The 19707-nt window shown below is 41.8% G+C and overlaps 1 protein-coding gene across 7 annotated transcripts in view; it reads right to left on the reverse strand.

The window, feature by feature from the left end:
* The window catches only part of Ino80d (INO80 complex subunit D), a 71110-nt gene that overhangs the window by 14958 nt on the left and 36445 nt on the right, over positions 1–19707 (reverse strand). For 6 of the 7 annotated variants that reach the window (XM_085699204.2, XM_085699234.2, XM_085699238.2 and 3 more), the window contains 5 exons: positions 15879–16103; positions 10674–10783; positions 8329–8462; positions 910–1127; positions 73–230 (listed from right to left, as the gene is read on the reverse strand). In XM_085699204.2, coding sequence (XP_085555330.1) covers positions 73–230; positions 910–1127; positions 8329–8462; positions 10674–10783; positions 15879–16103 — 845 coding nt within the window. The remainder of the gene's footprint in view (positions 1–72; positions 231–909; positions 1128–8328; positions 8463–10673; positions 10784–15878; positions 16104–19707) is intronic. The other variant, XM_085699230.2, reaches the window with a different exon arrangement.

The following is a 19707-nucleotide window of genomic DNA, read 5'->3' on the forward strand; positions in this document are numbered from 1 at the left end:
GCTTGTCTCAAAAGCCAAAAATAAAATAAAACTTATTTCCCTTCTTATGAACCATTTCAAAATCAATCATACCTTCAAAAAAATCAAAATCCTGTAAGTCATCGGGCAACCGTGGCAGGACATCCGCAAAGTCTTCATGGCTCAATTCTAAGTCATGCGGAATGTCACTGATCTCGTTGGCAATGTCATCCGGCAACTCATCGGCACTCAGCTCTGGCGTGGAAGGGCTACTACAAAGACAACACAGTTACACAGGCTGCCCCCACCGCCCCTCACTACACGCTCCAGGGTCCACAGACATTCAGTACAAACACGGGAGACGGAAACACCAGTGAGATGAGGATGTCTAGGAATACATGAGACTCTATCTCCAAACAAACAAATAAATAAAAATGATTTCTCCTCCCTTCAAGAGAAAATGTAAAAGCAAAACGCTGCAGAAAGAGACACCTCACCACATAGTCACAAATTCCTACAGCCTTTACCCATGAAGGTGATCACTTCAAATCACTAGCATGGATCACCATTTAGTATATCTATATTCTAGCAAAATTTCAAATCTGATCAAGATAATAACTTTAAAAATGAAATAAACGGGCAAGATTGAACTGAAATTCATCTGATCAAAATGTTTTAAGTCTGTCAAAGCTTAAAAAAGTCATATTTCTAAATTACATACATCTATTATAACGTGTATAATTTCTGTTAAAACAGAAAACCCTGAGAGTATATAGTTACAATCTCAATTTCTGCATCTATTTTCCTTGCCATAATAAAAACTGACATCAATGACAGTGTACTGCACTTAGCCAGCCACCAGTAAATCTGTCAAAGACAACTGAAGGGTAGGGAGGTGGAGGCTGGGACAGCCACACCCCTGAGGAAAGCAAACCTACTGCCCCCACTGACCGGATCTGCGAGGCCTCCACTGGCAGTGAGACGCTGGTGGGCATGCTGAGGTTCCCTTGGGGCACTGCAGGGGGAATGGGTTTCTGGGGCCGACGAGGTCCACGCCTTCTCTTCTTCTTGTGTTTTTTGGTAAGTGCAGGGGGCTTCGTTTTTTTCCTAGGTTTCCTCGGCTGCTGGTGCTGAACTCTACGGGAGCTATCTCCTCTCAAGAAGTTATCCTGTGAAATGAACACAAGATTTTTTTTTAAAAAAAACTACTCCACCCCTCACTCCTGGCACAATAGTGCACAACAAGGTGATTACGGGCTGGCAAGCCTCGTCCATCTCAAAACTAGAAGAAAGCTCAGTTTTCACCACAGAGAGGTGAGGAGCTGGGAATGTAGCTAACTGGGTACTGTGCCCACCTGGCATGTCCAGAGCCCTGAGTCAGCTCTCCAGTACCACCTAAAGCCAGATGTGGTGTAGGTCCTATTTCTACATGGTATGGTGGTCAGAATCTCAGGTCACAGTTTGCACCTGCACACAGGAGGTGGTCATCTCCCTAACAAAGGGTCAGGTTGTTGTTCTGCTCCTTCTTTGTAATTTGGAGGATGCCTGAAAAGAGATGCTAATTCAGTCTACCATGCAGAGCTGGCATACAGAGCAGGAAGATAGGGAGACATGACAAAATGGGCATAGAAAGGTGTGGTCAAAGGTGTGGACGTGACCAGAGACATTTGCCTGGTTATCTAGGAAACAGAATGCTAATGAATTTCCCCCTCAGTTTATATTTTGGTATAAAAGCTGTTTGGAGAATAAATGGAGGAATTTTCAGGATGTGAACTCAGGATTTCATGAGGGATCACTGAGAATTTCCCTCCCGATAAAGCCATGTGAGTTCTCTCCATTATTCCCACACCTCCCTCTGGTCCAGAGAAATAATTTAGGGTCCGGGCTGGCACAGGACCATGACAGTATGGTGGTGCATATCAGGAATCCAGGCACTTGGCCGGTGGTGGCTGGAGGGTCAGAAATTCAAAGTCAATACAAGACCCTGTCTCCGAAGGAAAAAGTTAAGTATTTGAAAGCTCTGTTTTATCCAGTTTAAATATTGTATAATATTGAAACATCACATTATTTCATTCATAATTTTGTGTACAAGTTAAAATAAACTTATCTAGGGTTGAAGACAAGTCTCAGTGGTTAAGGGCACTGTCTGCTCTTCTAGGACTGGAGTCCCATTCCCAACACCCACATTGTCTGTAACTCCAGTCCCAAGGGACTTGACACCTTTTTCTAGACTCTACAGACATGATTAAGCACACATGTAATCCACATACACACAGGCAAACACCATATACATGAAAATAATTATCTAAAAAAAAACCAGATTATCAGGAAAATCTTAACTATCACAAACTTCTCTTAATAAATTTATATAATGCCTAAAGCTATATACAATAAAAAAGTACAAAAAATTACCTTAATTCATCTCTTTCATGCATACACATGCACACACACACACACACACACACACACACACGTGCACGCACACCCATCACTACAAATAGTAGATCTTAAAAGACATGGATGGGTAAGGAAGATCATCTAGGCTAAAGGAAAGCACACAAACAAGAAAAAACTACTTGGTGAAGAAGCTTAGGGATAGAGCATACGATTCTGAATATCTGTTTTACACTTAAATATGCGCTGAGACTCTTCTCCACGCAGGAGTTATTTCTGAGAAGCTGGCCTGGCAGCAGTGGAGGGCGGTGTTCCCTCCAGAGGGCCAGCCATCTCAACAGTCAAGAAAATGAACAAGTAAAAAAGTGAGCACTCATCAAATTGAAATTCTTTTTATTTCATTATGTATTTATTTGTGTGTACATCTACACGATATATATGGACATGTTTGCGCAGGTATGTGCACATGTCAAGGTCAGAAGAGAGTAGTGGATTTCTAGGAGCTGGTTCCAGGCATCTGGGAGGTGCCCAGCTTGCTCTGTGGGTACAGAACTCCAGTCCTTGTGATTGCAAAGTTAACTGCTCTTATCCATTGAGCCTCCTGCATCCCTCAATTTGAATTAGTTTTGTTTTGCTGCTGGAAATTGAACCCAAGGCTTCAGACATGCTAAGCACATTGAGTTACACGCTCTGGTAGCTCCTTGGATATGGTGAGGTTAAGAGGAATATGAAACTAAAAGACCTCTAGAGATTCTAGTTGAGTTAACTGTTTAATGACAATTACCATTAGTTCAGTGCTTGTTCAAAACGCTTGAAATTGCAACTTGACACCGGCCTACAAATTTGTTAGGTTGCTGGGACCCACTTCCTTCACTAACTCATACAACTGAAGCTGCAAATTCAGGACATACAATTTGAGATATGACATTTCTAGAGACCCAAAGGAAAGGGCTGGAGGTGCAGACTTGAGGGATTCACAGTATAGTAAGAGTCCTTTAAGAAATGTATATGGAGGCAGTGGTGGTACACACCTTTAATCCCAGTTCTTGGGAGGAAGAGGCAGGCGAATCTCAGAGAGTTCAGGCCAACTGGGTATACAATTTAATTCCAGGACTGTCAGCAATGTTACACTGAGAAACCCCGTCTTAAACAAAACGAAATCAAACAAAAATTGGGGGCTGGAGAGAAGGATCAATGGTTAAGAATGGCTGCTCTTCTAGGGGTCCTGAGTTCAATTCCCAGCAACCACATGGCGGTTCACAATCATTCATAATGAGATCTCATGCTCTTTTTGGCCTGCAGGCATACAAGCAGGAAGAACATTGTGAAAGAAAAGAAAGAAAGAAGGGAGGGAGGGAGGGAGGGAGGGAGGAAGAGATATAGGAAACAAACAAAGAGGAACATAAGGACAAGGCTGTGTAAAGAGGCAAGGGAAGAGAACTAACTGCCAAGGAATCAGAAACTGACAATTGTGCTCTCTCTCAGCTTTCAGAGTCTTTAATTCTACCTATCATATGAAACAGGCTTGATATTTGTGTTGCCCTAGAGTTCGTTTGTTGAGTTCCTAACCCTCAATGTGATGACATCAGGAAGTAGGGCCTTTAGTCAGAGACCTCATGAAATCGGATTATTGCTCATATAAAAGTGATACAAGACAGAAGCTGGTTGGGCCCTCTGCAAACTCTATGGGGAAAAGCCAGATTTTTATCAGGTAAAAGGTGTTGCGGATTATTACTTTAGGCAAAGATGTGCTAATTTGTTTATGCTGCATTTGTTAACAATGTAAAGATGTGTTGTTTTGCCTGTCTAAGGCACCGGATTTGTCTAAAAAAAAGATGAATGACCAACAGCAAGGCAAGCGAGGGACAGGCAGGGTTGGTAGGCAGAGAGAGTAAGTAGGAGGAGGAATCTAGGCTTCAAAGAAGAGGAGGGAGAACAGGAGAGGGAGACATCTAGGGCCAGGCAGCTGCCAGACAGACATGGAGCATACAGAGTGAAAGAAAGGTTAAAAGTCCCAAGACAAAACATAGATGAAGTAAAACAGGTTAAATTAAGTTATAAGAGCTAGTGGGACAAACATTCAAAACTAACAGTAAATCCCGAGTCATGACGGGAGCTGGACGGCGGCCCACACGTGAGCCTGCTGCGCAAAGGCCCTTTCCATCAAGCCTGCTGGAGCTCAGCCTCCAGGACCCACGTGGTGGAAGAAGAACAGACCTCTGCACGCTGTCTATGTGCCCACACATGTGCACATATGCCAAGCAAAGAAAGAAATGTGAAGAAAAAGAGAGCAAGTCCCACAACCTCGAGTCTACATCTCCGTCATTTATTCTTCACACTTGGTCTTTGGAGCCCTGGTATCTGCTAGGTGTATGATGGGAGCTTGGTTGTTTATAAGGCAGCCACCCTGTAGTGCTCTGAAAGAGCCACCTGAACCAAGACACTGTATTCCAGAAGTCCTAAGATCTCTGCAACTGAGGAGTGTTTCATAATTGCTGTCAGCCATATGATGGTCACACGCAGCATTACCTACATACACATCAAACATAGTTACAGTTCATATTGCTTGAATTAAGTTATACACACTGTTGCTATAGGTTAGGTAAAAACAACACAAAAATGTGTACCAGAAAGGCACTAGGAGTAGCAGGGTAAAAATAGCAGGGCATAAAATTGATGTTAGTGAAACAAATACTCTCCTCCCACCGACCCCAAGCAGGGTTCCTCTGTGTAACAGCCCTAGCTGTTCTGGAAGTAGCTCTGTAGATCAGGCTAGCCTCAAATTCACAGAGAACTGCCTGCCTCTGCCTCTCGAGTATTGTGATTAAAGGCGTGTGCCAACACCACCCGGCTACAAATACTCATTATTGAAGAACAAATCACAAGCTTTCTTCTCAAAGCAACAACCCAGTGAGAAAGGAAAACAAAGAACAAAGTAGATTAAGTTGTATTTTAGTTTCAAAACAAATAAAGCACTGCCTTTTGCCAATAATACATCTGAGACTAGGAGGAAGGTTAAAATCTCCATCTAAGAATTCAGTAGTTCTTTATAGCTAGAAAACAAAAACTCCAACTTATCAAAAAGCATTGTATCTACAACTAGAACATTTTTTTCCTGATGATATATAAGACAGTGTTTAAACAGCTGACACCACTCCTCATCCTACAGATCCTGGAACAGCTCTGAACTAAATAGCCAAGAAGCTGCAGACAATAAAGTTCGGAGATGAACACCATTATCATCAAATCAGGGAAAAAGACAAGGAAATCAAGAATTCTGAAAGGAATATTTCATGTAAACCTATGTATAGACTCTTGTTTTCTGTTTTATTTTTGTTTTTCTGGTTTTTTCAAAATCGAGTTTTTCTGTGTAGCCCTGGCTATCATGGAACTCTCTGTAGACCAGGCTGATCTGAAAGTCACAGAAATCTACCTGCCTCTGCCTCCTGAGTGCAGGGTTAAAGGCGTGTGCCACCACTGCTCAGGGCTTGGGTATAGACTCTTAACTCACAGATTTATTTTTTTTTAAATATTTATTTATTTATTATGTATACAATATTCTGTCTGTGTGTATGTCTGCAGGCCAGAAGAGGGCACCAGACCTCGTTACAGATGGTTGTGAGCCACCATGTGGTTGCCGGGAATTGAACTCAGGACCTTTGGAAGAGCCAGCAATGCTCTTAACCACCGAGCCATCTCTCCAGCCCCTCACAGATTTATTTTTAAAAATAGTGCTGAGGATATGGCAGAGTGTTTGCTGATGCTGGAGGCCCAGGGGTAACGATGTGTGCCTGTTATCTCAGCACTTAGGAGGTGCAGGATGGAAGATCAGAAATTTGTCATCCTCAGCTGCATGCCAAGATCAAGGCTAGTCTGGGATATAGAAGATACTATCTCAAACCCCACCACCAGGCAAAAGAGAAAGAAAAAAATAAAGAAAGAAGAAAAGCTCACATTAACTCCTGTTAAGTCATTAATAGAGATCCTGGTCTTGGATGTATGTGGGAATGACATCAACACAGACAGCTGGGTCCTCCTAGACTGCTGTGAAAACCTCAGGGCCTCATCAACAAGGATCTCTGGAATCATCAACCAAGGTCCACAAGAGGGTTCAGAAGCAGAGGCTTAGAGAAATGGTCTGCTTCATAATGCTCAAGCATGAGGAGCTGCGTTCAGACTGCCAGCATCCCCATACAGAGCTAGGCACAGCACCAGGCATCTATGATCCCAGCACTGGGGAGGCAGAGACGCACTCATCTCTGGAGCTGGCCAGGCAGTCAGCCAGTTAAGCTCCAGGCTCAGTATGAGATAAGGGTGAAAAGGACAGACACCCGTTATCAATCTGGCACCTACACACGCAAGTGCATACACCCATGAACAGGCATACGCATACTCAAAAGCATACAGGAAGCTGGGTGTGGCAGGTCTCACACTTGTAATCTTACTCAGGTGGCTGAGGCACAGAATACATGAGTTCTGGGTTGGTTTGAGTATAGAAATCCTGGCTCAAAAAAAAAAAAAAACAAAAACACAGAAGAAACACACACACCACAAAAACACCCTTCATTCACATAAAGTCTGAATAAACTTAGAAAAAGTGCCCACACTTAGCCAGGCAGCAGTGGTGCATACCTTTAGAGAGGCAGAGGCAGGTGGATCTCTGAATTCAAGGCCAGCCTGGTCTGGTACAGAGTGAGTACCAGGACAGGCAGGACCATTTCACAGAAAAAAACAAAACAAAAGCCCATACTTTAAATGTATTTTAATTAACTAGGGAAACAAACTCAATATTTCTATATGAAGTTTAATACTCAAATTTCTCAAAACATGATCCTAACAAGGAACCACACACAGCAGAAGTTCTTGGTAAAGTCAATTTGCTAACAAGGGGACAGAGCAGGAAGGTGGCTTCACCGCCTAACTGGACTAGCTAATGACAAAGTCAGAACCACAAACCCACCACCCAGTCCATGGTACTGACGCACTCATGAACCTGCAGAGAACACAAGGCCCTTCCTCAGCCATGTGGTCAAGCTGGTACCCGGCACAGCACCCCGGAGCAGCTTGATGGGCGGGCACAGGTAACTCCACTTTGAGGGGCTTGTTTGCTCTAGGGTGGCACCAACCCAGAATCTTGTTCCTGACAGGCAAGTATGCAACTGCTAAGCTAACTTCACACCAAATCATTGCAAATAATTTCATAATTCAAATATTTGACTAATTCAAATGTTTTTTTCCTCCAAATTATTCTAAATTAATTAGCATTCATGATGCCAACATTAACTAAAACAATAATTAAGTTCAACAAAATTATAGAAAAGCTTGGTATTTTGCCTGAATTTTACTGATCATCCAGATCACTCCCAGAACTGCATATAAAAAAGAAAAACTGAAGGCAAAGACAGAGCTCAAAAAATTTGCTTTGTATCAGAAAATCTATCTTTACTACATTGTGGATGTGAGACATGAGGAGTATGGACTGATAGTTTTTAAAAATAATTTATTTGAGTAATTACAGAGTTAGTGTTCTTCATCTGAAGCATTGAGGGACCACCAGTGGTTTGAGTTTCTTGAATATTTGTATGGAATTTGCATATGGAATCTTCCTCTAGAAATCTTAAAACCATAATTTGGAAGGCTCCAAAACCTGTATTTTTTGTGTGTAATATATCTTCTTAGAACCTTTTGAATTAAAGACTTGGGGGGAGGCATTGAATTAGAGACTCTACTAAATATCCCCTCAAACTGTGGGGGTTTGGTTTTGTTATAAAAAGGGCCTCAAATTCAAAACACAACATTTTGAAATTTTTTGGTCAATGGCAACACAACACAGAGTAAAAAAAAAAAATCGCTGTTTTTATAGTACTTCCTTAATGATATCATTATACATCCCAATAGTTTTTATTTCCCAGTAGGAATAGCCATCAACAGTTTTGACAGCCCTAACTACAGAACTTAGGCAAACTCTAAACTTACCATTTTTTTGGCATGTTCTTCACACAGGGGCGTCTGGTGTGTAATGTCAAACACTGGCACAGAGCACTGCTGTCCGTCTGCAAACTTGGCAGTGCAGCTGGAGAAGAGCTGCTGAGAGCGGTTCAAGAGGATGTCTGGGGTTTGCAGTCAGGAGAAAGCACACCGAATTGTTCAACTCTTAGCATCTGAATTAAAGCTTGCTACTTTCCTTACTTGTGTTTTATTAGCAAGAATTGCACTGTCTGCAAAGTTAATGTTCCCATTCAACCACTGACAGGAAAATGATAATAATGATATCATCATTATTTATTCATTAACTGACACTTCTGAAGGAGTCTACTTAGCTAGCAGGTTCTCAGGCAAGTCTCCGTTATGGCCATTCTGAACTAATTTCTGTAACTTGAATGAACAAGATCATTTTCTTGTTAACACACTCCTAAAATCCCTGCTAAAAAGATTGTTCCGAAAGCAGCACTTAATTTTCTTAGGTATTTTATTTTATTTATGTATGAGTGTTTTGATTGAATGTTTGTATGCCAACCACACTGGAACGGATGGTTCTAAGCTACCATGTGGATTCTGGGAACTGAAATAAGGTCCTGTTGAACTACAAGGACATTCAGGGACACCATTACACATAAGTCATCCCAGTATCCAGGGGAGTGAATCAAATTTCAGGCCAGCCAGGCTTAGTTACATACTGACATGGCGGGGTTATAACCTAAGTAATGGTATCTCAAATACATAAATACAAAAGGAAGATTGCAAATTAGAGCGGTTGCTAGTATGGAATACTTTCAGCTGGGTGTGATGACACAAGACTGTGACGTCAGCACTCAGGTCAAGAAATGACCACCACAAGTTCACTGGCAATCAGGGATGGATAGCAAGACCTTGTCTGAAGAAAGCAAAAATAAGCATTTTAAATGCTACTCAGTTTTCAATAGTTAATAAAAATATTTACTGACCAAGTGAGACGACTCAGTGAGTTAAGGGACTTTCTCTGCAAGACTGACATCCTCAGTTCAATCCACAGAACACACATAAAGGTGAGAAGAAAGAAATAATGTGTTACACTGTGAGTTCAAGGGCAACTGGAGCTACAGAAACCCTGTCCATAGATGATGGATGGATGGATGGATGGATGGATGGATGGATGGATGGATGGATGGAGACAGAGAGATAGGTGATAGATAGATAGATAGATAGATAGATAGATAGATAGATAGATAGATAGATAGATAGATAGATAGAGATGGATAGATGGATAGACAGAGAGATAGAGATAGATAGAGATGGATGGAAGGATGAATAGAGATAGAGAGATAGATGATAGATAGAGATGGATAGATAGATAGATAGACAGACAGACACACACACAGATAGAGATAAGCAGATAAATAAATAAGTAAATAAATAAATTAAAAAATAGAATAGAGTGCCAGGTACATGTCCTTAATCTCAGCACTTAGGAGGCAGAGCCTCAGTTTGAGGCCAGCCTGGTCTACAGAGCGAGTTCCAGGATAGCCAGAACTATACAGAGAAACCCTGTCTTGAAAAACAAACAATAAAAGAAGTGATTTGACTTCCCCCATCAACAATCATTATAGTTTCAGGGTGAATGTCCCTAAAGGCCCAGCATCCCATTCCATTCTAATAAGAACTACTTCAACCTGCTTTGCTGCTCTGCTTAGCAGGCAGACCTTCAACTCTAGCACAGACCCCGGTCCCTCCTCCTGTGAGACAAAGAAAGAGCTCAAGTCTGTGCACTTACAAGTCTTGCCTTTCCAAACAGTGTAATGAGAATACGCTGAAGTATAGACAAATTTAAAGAGTAAGCACAATGACAGAACCAGAAAATTGTTCAGGACTATATGAAAATGAGAAATTATTCTAAACATGGAATAGCTTTTATTTCACAAGGGTTTTTGTTTGTTTTGTTTTCTGTCAGACAGGGTAGTTGTGGACACCTGGAATCTCAACAGTGATGACACTGAGGCAGGAGACTCCTGCGTTTAAGACGAACTTCACCTCTACAGTGAAACCACCTCACGAAGAAGCACAGCAGGGAGCACCCGCTTGATTGTAAAATGAAGTACAGTGGGAGAGCAGCTGAATAGCATGTGGAAGACTCGACTTCAACTCCCAATACCACAGGGTTGAAAGCACAAAGCCCCATGCAAGGCAGTGGTAGTGCACGCCTTTAATGGGGGCGGGGATGGCAAAGGCAGAGAGATCCCAGCCTGTTCTAAGAATGAGTTCACAAACAAAACAAAACTAAAAAGCACATAGCCCCAAAGGAGTTAGTAACGCCAATGCCTGCTTAATGTAGTTAAAAAGGATACGCTGGAAACAATGTCTGGTGAAGGGAAGGGCCTTGTTAGAGCACTGTTCACCCTTCACTGTTCCGCTGCATGCTGCTGGCTCCACCTCCTTCAACTTGGTCTGGCTGCAGCTAAAGAAGGAAAAATGCAAAATTCATTTTCAGTGCTCTAACAATCCAGGGTAATGTTTTTCTTTTAAACGTTTATCTTATTATGTATATGTGTGTGCATGAACAAGCACAAGTCACAGCAAACCTGTGGAGGTCAGAGGACAACTCCAGGGAGTTGGGTCTCTCTTTCTACCACATACGTTCTGGGGATCAAAGACAAGTCAGTAGGCTGGATGGCAAGCACCTTTACCCATTGCCCATCTCCTTTGGCCCCCAGGATAAGCATTCACCACTATGTTTCTGCAACACCCATACTGTAACTATCTTTACTATGCACAGTCATTAAATACAAGTATGAATTAAGAAAGCAGGTATTACAATTATCAAATGTGTTATTTAGCTGACCCACTAACATTCAAAGCAAACAGCTACATCACAGTGGTTTTCAAATACACCTATCTGGTTGTTTGGTTTTATCTTGTTTTCTGAGACAGACTTTCTGCCTTCACCTCCTGAGTGCTAGGATTGTATATATGACCTAGACATTCTACCTTGTTTTTTGATTTGGTTGATTTTTATTATTTTTAGGTTTTTGGTTTCTTTGGAGACAGGGTCTCTTTATGTAGCTCAGACTGGTCTCAAACTCACAGCAATGCTGCTTCAAATTCCCCAGTGTATAAATCACATCACAGGCATAAACCATATGCTCAGCTCGTGGGTTTTCTGTTGTCACTGAGTAAAGATCATGAAGTGGACAGAGCCTCTTCACTACTGACATCTTACACAGATTCTCCTAAGCCTCATCGAAGCAGAGATCAAAGGTACCATTAGTTGCCAGGGCTGCCATGAATAGAGAGATGTGACACACCTATAACACCACAGAGAACAGGGCACACAGTAATCCACTGAGTTGGTTTTCAGTCTCTACTGTTATCACGACCACTGGGCCACCTAGTGCCAAAACACAGTAAGTCTACAAAGGCGCCTGAGCACCTAACTGGGAAAAGGAATGTGAACATGCAGAAATGGTTAAGCTACATATACATCCTTCAAAATGTGCTTACCTGGAACCTATCCTAAAGCTTGCTACATTTTGTAACTCCATGCTTCATTATTTAAACGCTATCTTCACTTTGATCACTTGGCATCTAAATGTTTTAACCTATACTCTATCAGTAGGCAATGTCTGCAGTAGGCCTTCCATTCAGTCATCAGCACTACATAAGCCAGGCACTGTGATGCAAGCCCACAATAGCAGCACTAGGAAGGTGCTGGGAGCAGGTCTGGGAGCACTGGAGGAGCCTTGGCTATGAGAGTCTCTCAAAAAACTAAAGAAGAATTGTAAGCACCAGCAAGATGGCTTAGTAGGTAAACATGCTTGCACCAAATCTGCAAAATCTGCTACCTGAGTTCTGTCCCCAAAACACACATGGTAAAAGGAGAGAACTGGCACCTTCAACTTACAGACGCACGTGAGCACGTAAAGACACACACACACACACACACACACACACACACACACACACACACACACACACACAAAATTTAAAAACAGAAAAAGACCTCACAAAGGTAGAAAAGTAAATCATTGGAATATTAAATATCTTGCTGAGATGGGTGACATGGGTCTTAATTCCAACAGTCAGGAGGTAGAGGCAGGAGATTCTCTGTAAATTTGAGGCCAGTCTGGTCTACATCAAGAATTCCAGACCAGCCAAGGCTACATAGTAAGACCCTGTCTCAAAACAAACAAACAAGAAGAATATTCAGTTTCTTTTCCAGTGGTGCAGGGACTGGCACTAAGACCGCATGCACACAGACAAACCGTCGATGACCGAGCCACACCTTCAGCTCATACTCAAAATATTAACACAGTGCCCCTAAAAGACAATTACACTATTAACTTTAGCCCATTAAAAACAATGTATTAATTTTTCATAAGGAAAGCTGTATTATATTAGCAGCTAAGCTATATAATCCAAACTACTTGGTCTAGATTTTTATACAACATGGTACTCAATATAAAACAGATCATTTCTCTAAACACTTAAATAATCTGAGCTATCTACCAAGCCTAATGTGCAACATATTTCCTCATTTCTTCCTTTATTTTTTGGGGTCTCATGTAGTCTAGGCTGCTTTTAAGTTCAAGTTCATTAAGTAGCTAAGAATGACCATGAATTCCTGAGGCCTACTTCCTAAATTCTAGGATTACAAGCTTCTCTCTTTCTCTCCTGTGTGTGTGCACACGCACACACACATACATGATGGGGGAGACGAGCATGTCATGACACAAACATGGAGATCAGAGGACAATTTGTGAAGTGGAGTCTATGAATTTATGGGCACACAGCTCTCCCTGCTGGGCCATCTCACTAGCTTCACTTTTAATAGTCACCTTACGGTTCAGTTTACCAATCTCTCTCATAAACCCAGACTCTACAGACAAGCTATTAAATAACAGTGTCATCCAAATAGAACTAAAAAAGTAAAGAAAATTACTACTGCTTCATTAATCATAGTTGGCATGACCGATGCCAAATGACGCCAGTCAGTTTGAAAGCTGTTTGCTGGTTTGTGCACCTATACTGGGACCTGAACTCAGAACTTCACACATCCTGGTCAAGCACTCAGCCACTGCGCCACATTCCCCAGCAGTCCAACTTGGTATTTTATCTTTTGAGAACATTTATCATTAATTTAAAAAAAAATCACTAAAGCTGGTTTAGGAGGTGTTCTGAAAGCTACTGCATTATCATACCTGGATTAAACTCACAGAACCACCCAAAAGAAAAGTCATAACTACAGTTTTCCACACCACCAAACTGCCTCAAAGTCAATTTGCAGACCCCCACACCTTTGACAAGATTATCATCATGTATTAGGACTGAGGTATACAATGCCTATGTACAGAAATTGCTTTCTGCTAGAGATAGAATTTCACCGATTATACAGGTGACAGCTTTTGGTCATAAAATGCTAGACACCATTATTTTATGAACTGCTGAAGGAGCAGAGAACAGACCTGTGCACACTGTGTTCTGCTCACCCGCTCACCCACTGGCAGTCTCAGAACTACATACACTTGCTTCTGCATCCACGGAAATGACTATCTACAGCAGGAGACTTCATTAAGACTACATAAACTAATACTTTTCAACACCCAATAGTCCAATCAGTGACACATTTTTTTGTATGTAAACTTACTTTTTCCTACATATATGCACTTAAAGGTATCATCTGGAAGTATAAAAACTAAAAAGAGAAAGTGAGGAGCTACATATCATAGCCGGTGAAGTAGCAGGGGCACACGCCTGCAGCTCCTGCAGAAGTGAGACGGTTTACTGTGAGCTTGAGACCAGACTGCTCGATATAACAAGCTCCAAGCCAGACAAGGCTACATGACAAGACTGCCCCCCCCACAGAAGAAAAGGGAAAGAAAGACATTTCCTTAAAGCAAGAGGTTTAACTCAATTCAATGCTTTAAACGCATATTTCAGATAAAACTAAAAAACAGTTATAACCACAATACATACATATATTTGAGAATTATGCATAAATAAGATCAGAAAATTTAATCTACCTTTTTTGGGTTAAAAATAACATTTTTGCTTTTTTGTTTTTTGAGATAGGGTTTCTCTGTGTAATCCCAGCTGTACTGAAACTCACTCTGTAGGCTAGGCTGGCCTCAAACTCAGAGATCCACCAGTCTCTACCTCCCCAGTGCTGGTATTAAAGGTGTATGTCACTACCACCTGGCATATAAACTACTCTTAAAAGGTATTTAGCTAATTTTTATTAAATTTCTTCATAAAACTGAATTCTAAGGGTGCTGGAGAGATGGCTCAGCGGTTAAGAGCACTGCCTACTCTTCCAAAGGTCCTGAGTTCAATTCCCAGCAACCACATGGTGGCTTACAACCATCTGTAATGAGGTCTAGCGCCCTCTTCTGGCCTGCAGGCATACACATAGACAGAATATTGTATACATAATAAATAAATAAATTTTTTTTAAAAAAACTGAATTCTAATATGTAGATTTTTAGTTAAGAAATTATGCAAGTACTATAAAACCATATTTCCAAATGAATCTTTAACAATGTAGGACAGTGGCCAAGATATGCTTTCAAAAGAAAAAACTGGACACAGATCTTTTTGCTTTGTGTGATTTTCCTTTGGTTTTTTTATAATGTGGTCTGAATCTGATGCTGAACTTGAACTCATGACCTGCTTGTCTCAGCCTATACAGTGCTGACATTCCAAGTGGATGATACCATATCAGATTAAAAAAAATAACTTTTCAACAATTCAGGTCAATTTTATCTTAAATACATAAAATTGAGAATGTCTAAGGGCGGATATCTATATTATACAGTCACTAATATCCTTGTTTTCCTGGATACAATGGCACATGTCTGAAATCTCAATACTTAGGAGACTGAGAAAGGGGAGCATAAATTCAAGGCCAGCCTAAGAGTATAGTGAGAGCCTGTCTCAATAAACAAACAACAACAGAAACATAATTAACTATGTGAATATATAAGATAATATATACATTAAAAGAAAGCATTTAAAGGAAAAGGCATAAATAACACAAGTAAAAATATATTTTTATTATAAAATGAAAATACTGTTTACTTTTAAGGTTAAAAATATATAATTTTTTTAAAAAACTATAATTATGTCTTTGAATAACAGGAAAAATGTTAAGTGTTCAATTTTGTTTTGTTTATAAAACAGCCAATGTTCTTAGCCAGATGAAGTGGTATCTGTTACAACCTAACACTCAGGAGGCTGAGACAGGAGGATCCAGGCTTTGAAGCTAGACTGGGTAACACTGGTTCACAAAGTTATTTGCAAGAGAAATAACATCCTCAGATATCTTCAATGAATAAATTCTAGTGCAACTCCAGGAAGAAGAGAAGCAGTCAAGGCTTCACTTCACTGCCGGCCAAAGAGTGCAGTCCTGCTACCCAGGCAGTAAACACAGTGCTCAGCTACGTGGGACTTAGATGTTCGCCTCACACAGCCTAAACAATTCCTCAAAGCTTATATAAAAGAAAACAGAAGGAGACAAGGCCTGGGAAGCCTGGGAACCTGGGAACCGTGGCTCTAACCTGGCTCGACTGCACGCAGCTCTTCGCAGTTCTTGGATCAACTGGCCAGTGCACTCGGGCTCTTTGCTGGCTGCCTGCAGCAGCGCCTTTCTGAAAGTGTGCCGGCATTTCTTTTGTCGAGACTCTGCCCGCTCCAGGCGGCAGAGGTGCTTGTATTTCTGCTGAAAATAAGTGCAAAGTTGGGTCACCCTGGAGCTCCTGCTCTCCACGTCCTCGTCATCCGACCTGAAGTGCAGAGAGAAAGGTGGAAACTGATTACAGGGAAGTTCATATAAGGAAGAGGAAGTGGAAATGAGTGTGGGTTGGTGAACGCACAGGTTTACAACTTCTGTGGCATCTGAACAGCAACTTAGTAAGCTAGAGAGATCCCCGCAGCCCTGAAGACAAGTGGAAAATTCAGTTGTCAGCTGGGCTGCAGTACTCAGCTCAGCATGCCTTCAGCACCAGAGCAGGGAAGGACAAGCAGTTCCTGATCTTTGCACACTTCAAGGATACAGATGTAGTACCTTCATGAGAAACAGCCACCCCAGAAACACCGGAGTCCCCTCGACCAACACTTCCTGAGAGCTTTGCCTTACACATTCTGGCGTAAATCTCCTCAGAGAGCATGTGGTGCAGGAACCATGGGATGGCCATTGTTGCCACAGAGGCATCTGACCAGCTTTCACAGGCCAGGTGACACAGCTTCCAACCATGCTAATGGACTGCTGACAGACGGTACATCTACGCTCACAGGGTTGGTATTGCCTACCACCGCCAATGGCAAAAATGGCAACTTTTCTACAGAACAAATTTGACTTTATTCTTTATTGTTTGGAACAATGCACATCACATAAGGACTGGTGTTACTTGATCTTCTTTCTCTTCTACTGTAAGTCAGTGTGAGACAGGCACTCCCAGAGACTGTAGTCAAGGCTGCTTATCTTTAGCCTCCGGTTTGCTTTTGTTTTGTTTTAGGTCAGTGCTTTATTTCCTACCAGCCCACAGCAAGCTACTCCATGCACTTCCATTTAGAATATCTCCTAGAAACACGTCCTTTACAGTATAGCTTCTACTATAAATACACAAATTAAAGGCTCATACTTCGGCATCTACTGTGGTCTATTATGCTAATCGCCAAAGGAGAGCAAAGTGAAAAGGGTTTATGATGACTTACACACGATAAATACACTCCCAGATGGAATAACGCCAAAGAGACGAGAATCAGTGACTAACACAGTGGGGAAGACAGACCCAGGCTTCACATAGCTAACACAGGGGTAACAACCGAAAGTGTACGCTCAATATCCAGGAGGCAGAAGCAGGGGTATTACCTTGGATCCAAGCCTAGGCTGGGGGATTCGTGGTGAGCCTTGTCTCAAAAAGAGGCACAGTGGCACAAGCTTGCAATTCCAAATTCAATGTTATCTTAGATTATACTCAGTGATTTCCAAGCTAGTCACAGGTGCCTAGTGAGAGTGCATCTGGGAAGGGAAAAATCTAAGAGCATCTTAAAATTTCAGATTCCCAGGACTTACTCCAGATCTACTGGGTCAGGATGTTAATGAGGTAAAGTCTAAGAACAGCAAATTTTTTAATTGTTTCTTGGAGTGTCGTAGTAGGTCTATAATTTAGCATTCTAGTCGGGCCAATTGCGCTATAAACATCCTCCTATGTATGAGCACGACAACCGTGAGCCCACGGTGAGGCAGAAAGTGTCACCGATGCTCACTGTTGGGCAAAAGGCTCAGTCTGCAAAGGAGACAGCAGCAGAGCTAACCTTGAAGGAAGTATCCATGTTAAGGATGGGAGCAAGAGAGCTCACAAACATCAAACACTACGGAGACAGGACGGCAAACGCAAGGGTTAAGCAACTGGGACTAAGAGGGTACGGAGTAGAGGGACTGAGGACAGCGAAATTTTCCAAACCTAAATGCCAAGTTAAAAGTTTACTGCAGCTGGCCAGTGGTGGCACACACCTTCAATCCCAGCACTCAGGAGGAGAGGCAGGCAGATTTCTGAGAGGTGAGTTCGAGGCCAGCCTGGTCAACAGAGTGAGTTCTAGGACAGTCAGGGCTATACAGAGAAATCCTATCTCAAAAAAGGAAAAAAGAAAGAGAGAAAGAGAGAGACAGAGAGGAATGGAGAGAGGAAGGGAAGGAGGGAGAGAGGGAGGGAGGGAGGAAAGAAGAAAGTTAATTTAATGCCAAGGCTGATGGAACAGTCCTATAATTCCAGCTACTCAAGAGACTGAAATAGGAGGATCACAAGTTCAAGTCCAGCTTGACCTGTAGAGCAAATTCTGGTCTAGGATGGGCAATTTAGCAAGACCTTGTCTCAAAATTAAGTAAAGAAAAGGTCTGACATATAGTCAGCAGTAAAACTTTTGCCTAGTGTTTAAGAGGTTCGACTACCAGGAAAAGGAGAGCGTGGGGACAGTTAAACTTTTGGTGGTCCTTGCCTTTAATGCCAGCACTCAGTTTCTCAGGAAGCTGAGGCAGGAGGATCTCTCTGAGTTTGAGGTCAGTCTGGTCTACAGAGTGAGTTCCAGGACAGCCAGGGCTATGTACTGAGACCCTGTCTCAACAAACAAAGAAAATGGTTACCGATGGGCTAGAGAGACAGTCAGCGGTAAGAGCACTCACTGTGTACGCAGGAGGACAAGTGTGGACTCTAGAACCCTTTGTGGGCAGTTGAGTAAGACAATGTTTTGTTCTTGCAGAGGACCTGGTTTTCATTCCCAACACTCACGGAGTAACTCTCAACTAGTCATAGCTCCAGCTTCAGGGTATCTCTTCGGGTATCAGGTATGTATGTGGTAGATATAGGTACAAACATGCAGGCAAAACACTCATACAACAAAATAAAGAAATCTTTTTTTTAAAAAAATGGGTATGGGACTGGGTGGTGGTGGTACACATCTTTAATCCCACCACTCGGGAGGCAGAGGCAGGCGGACTCTGTGAATCTGAGGCCAGCCTGGTCTACAAAGCAAGTTCCAGGACAGGTCCCAAAACTACAAAGAAACTCTGTCTCAAACAAACAAACAAACAAAAAAAAACCCAAACAAACAAACAGAAAGAAATGGGTATGTACATAACCATAACCCTACTGTGTGTAAACAGGTAACTGCTGGAACTTGTTGACAACCAGAGACATACAGAGACATAGTAAAGCAGGTTCAGACAGAAAAACCTCCAAGCAGGTTACAGTGTGTTTAACAATGTGCACAGGCTTAAGGAAAACAAATGGGTATAAACAGCCACAGGAAAAAATAGTTAAAAAATGACAAAGTCTTCAAAGAAAGAGAAATGTAATTTTTAAAAAATGAGCCATTAAGGAAAGAAAATACACAGGGAGTCTGGATCCTACATGGTGTCTTGTTAACTCTGAATTTTTTAAATGCTAATGAACGAAAAACAATAGCTTCTGAGAGATACTGGATTATAGAAACTACTAAGTTAAACTAACCTATAAATTTTTAAAGTCAATGTGTTGTGTTGGGGTAGAGGTTATGCTTTTGTTTCCACAGGGAACAAAAGGCTGTGTGGATTTCTTCCTGATAATAGAGATCAGATTTGACAGGAGAAGACTTCCTTCCAAGAATATCTTGGCTACAGATATGGGAGAGGGGAGAAGCCCAAAGGACTACAGGACAGGTGACATGTAAGCTCTTCCCTTGGCACGGGAACAGCTCTGAGACCGGACAAGACATGATAAATCTTGTTGACTACAGAGTCCTCGGGACTTATTATTACATGCCATCTTTTCATATGGCATAGATAGAGATTTATATTACAGTTTGATTATACAGTCCAAACATAAAGTTCACAGATGCCTTTAACTGATT

Source organism: Myodes glareolus, chromosome 1, assembly GCF_982192425.1.
Source record: "Myodes glareolus chromosome 1, mMyoGla1.1, whole genome shotgun sequence".
Classification (NCBI taxonomy): domain Eukaryota; kingdom Metazoa; phylum Chordata; class Mammalia; order Rodentia; family Cricetidae; genus Myodes; species Myodes glareolus.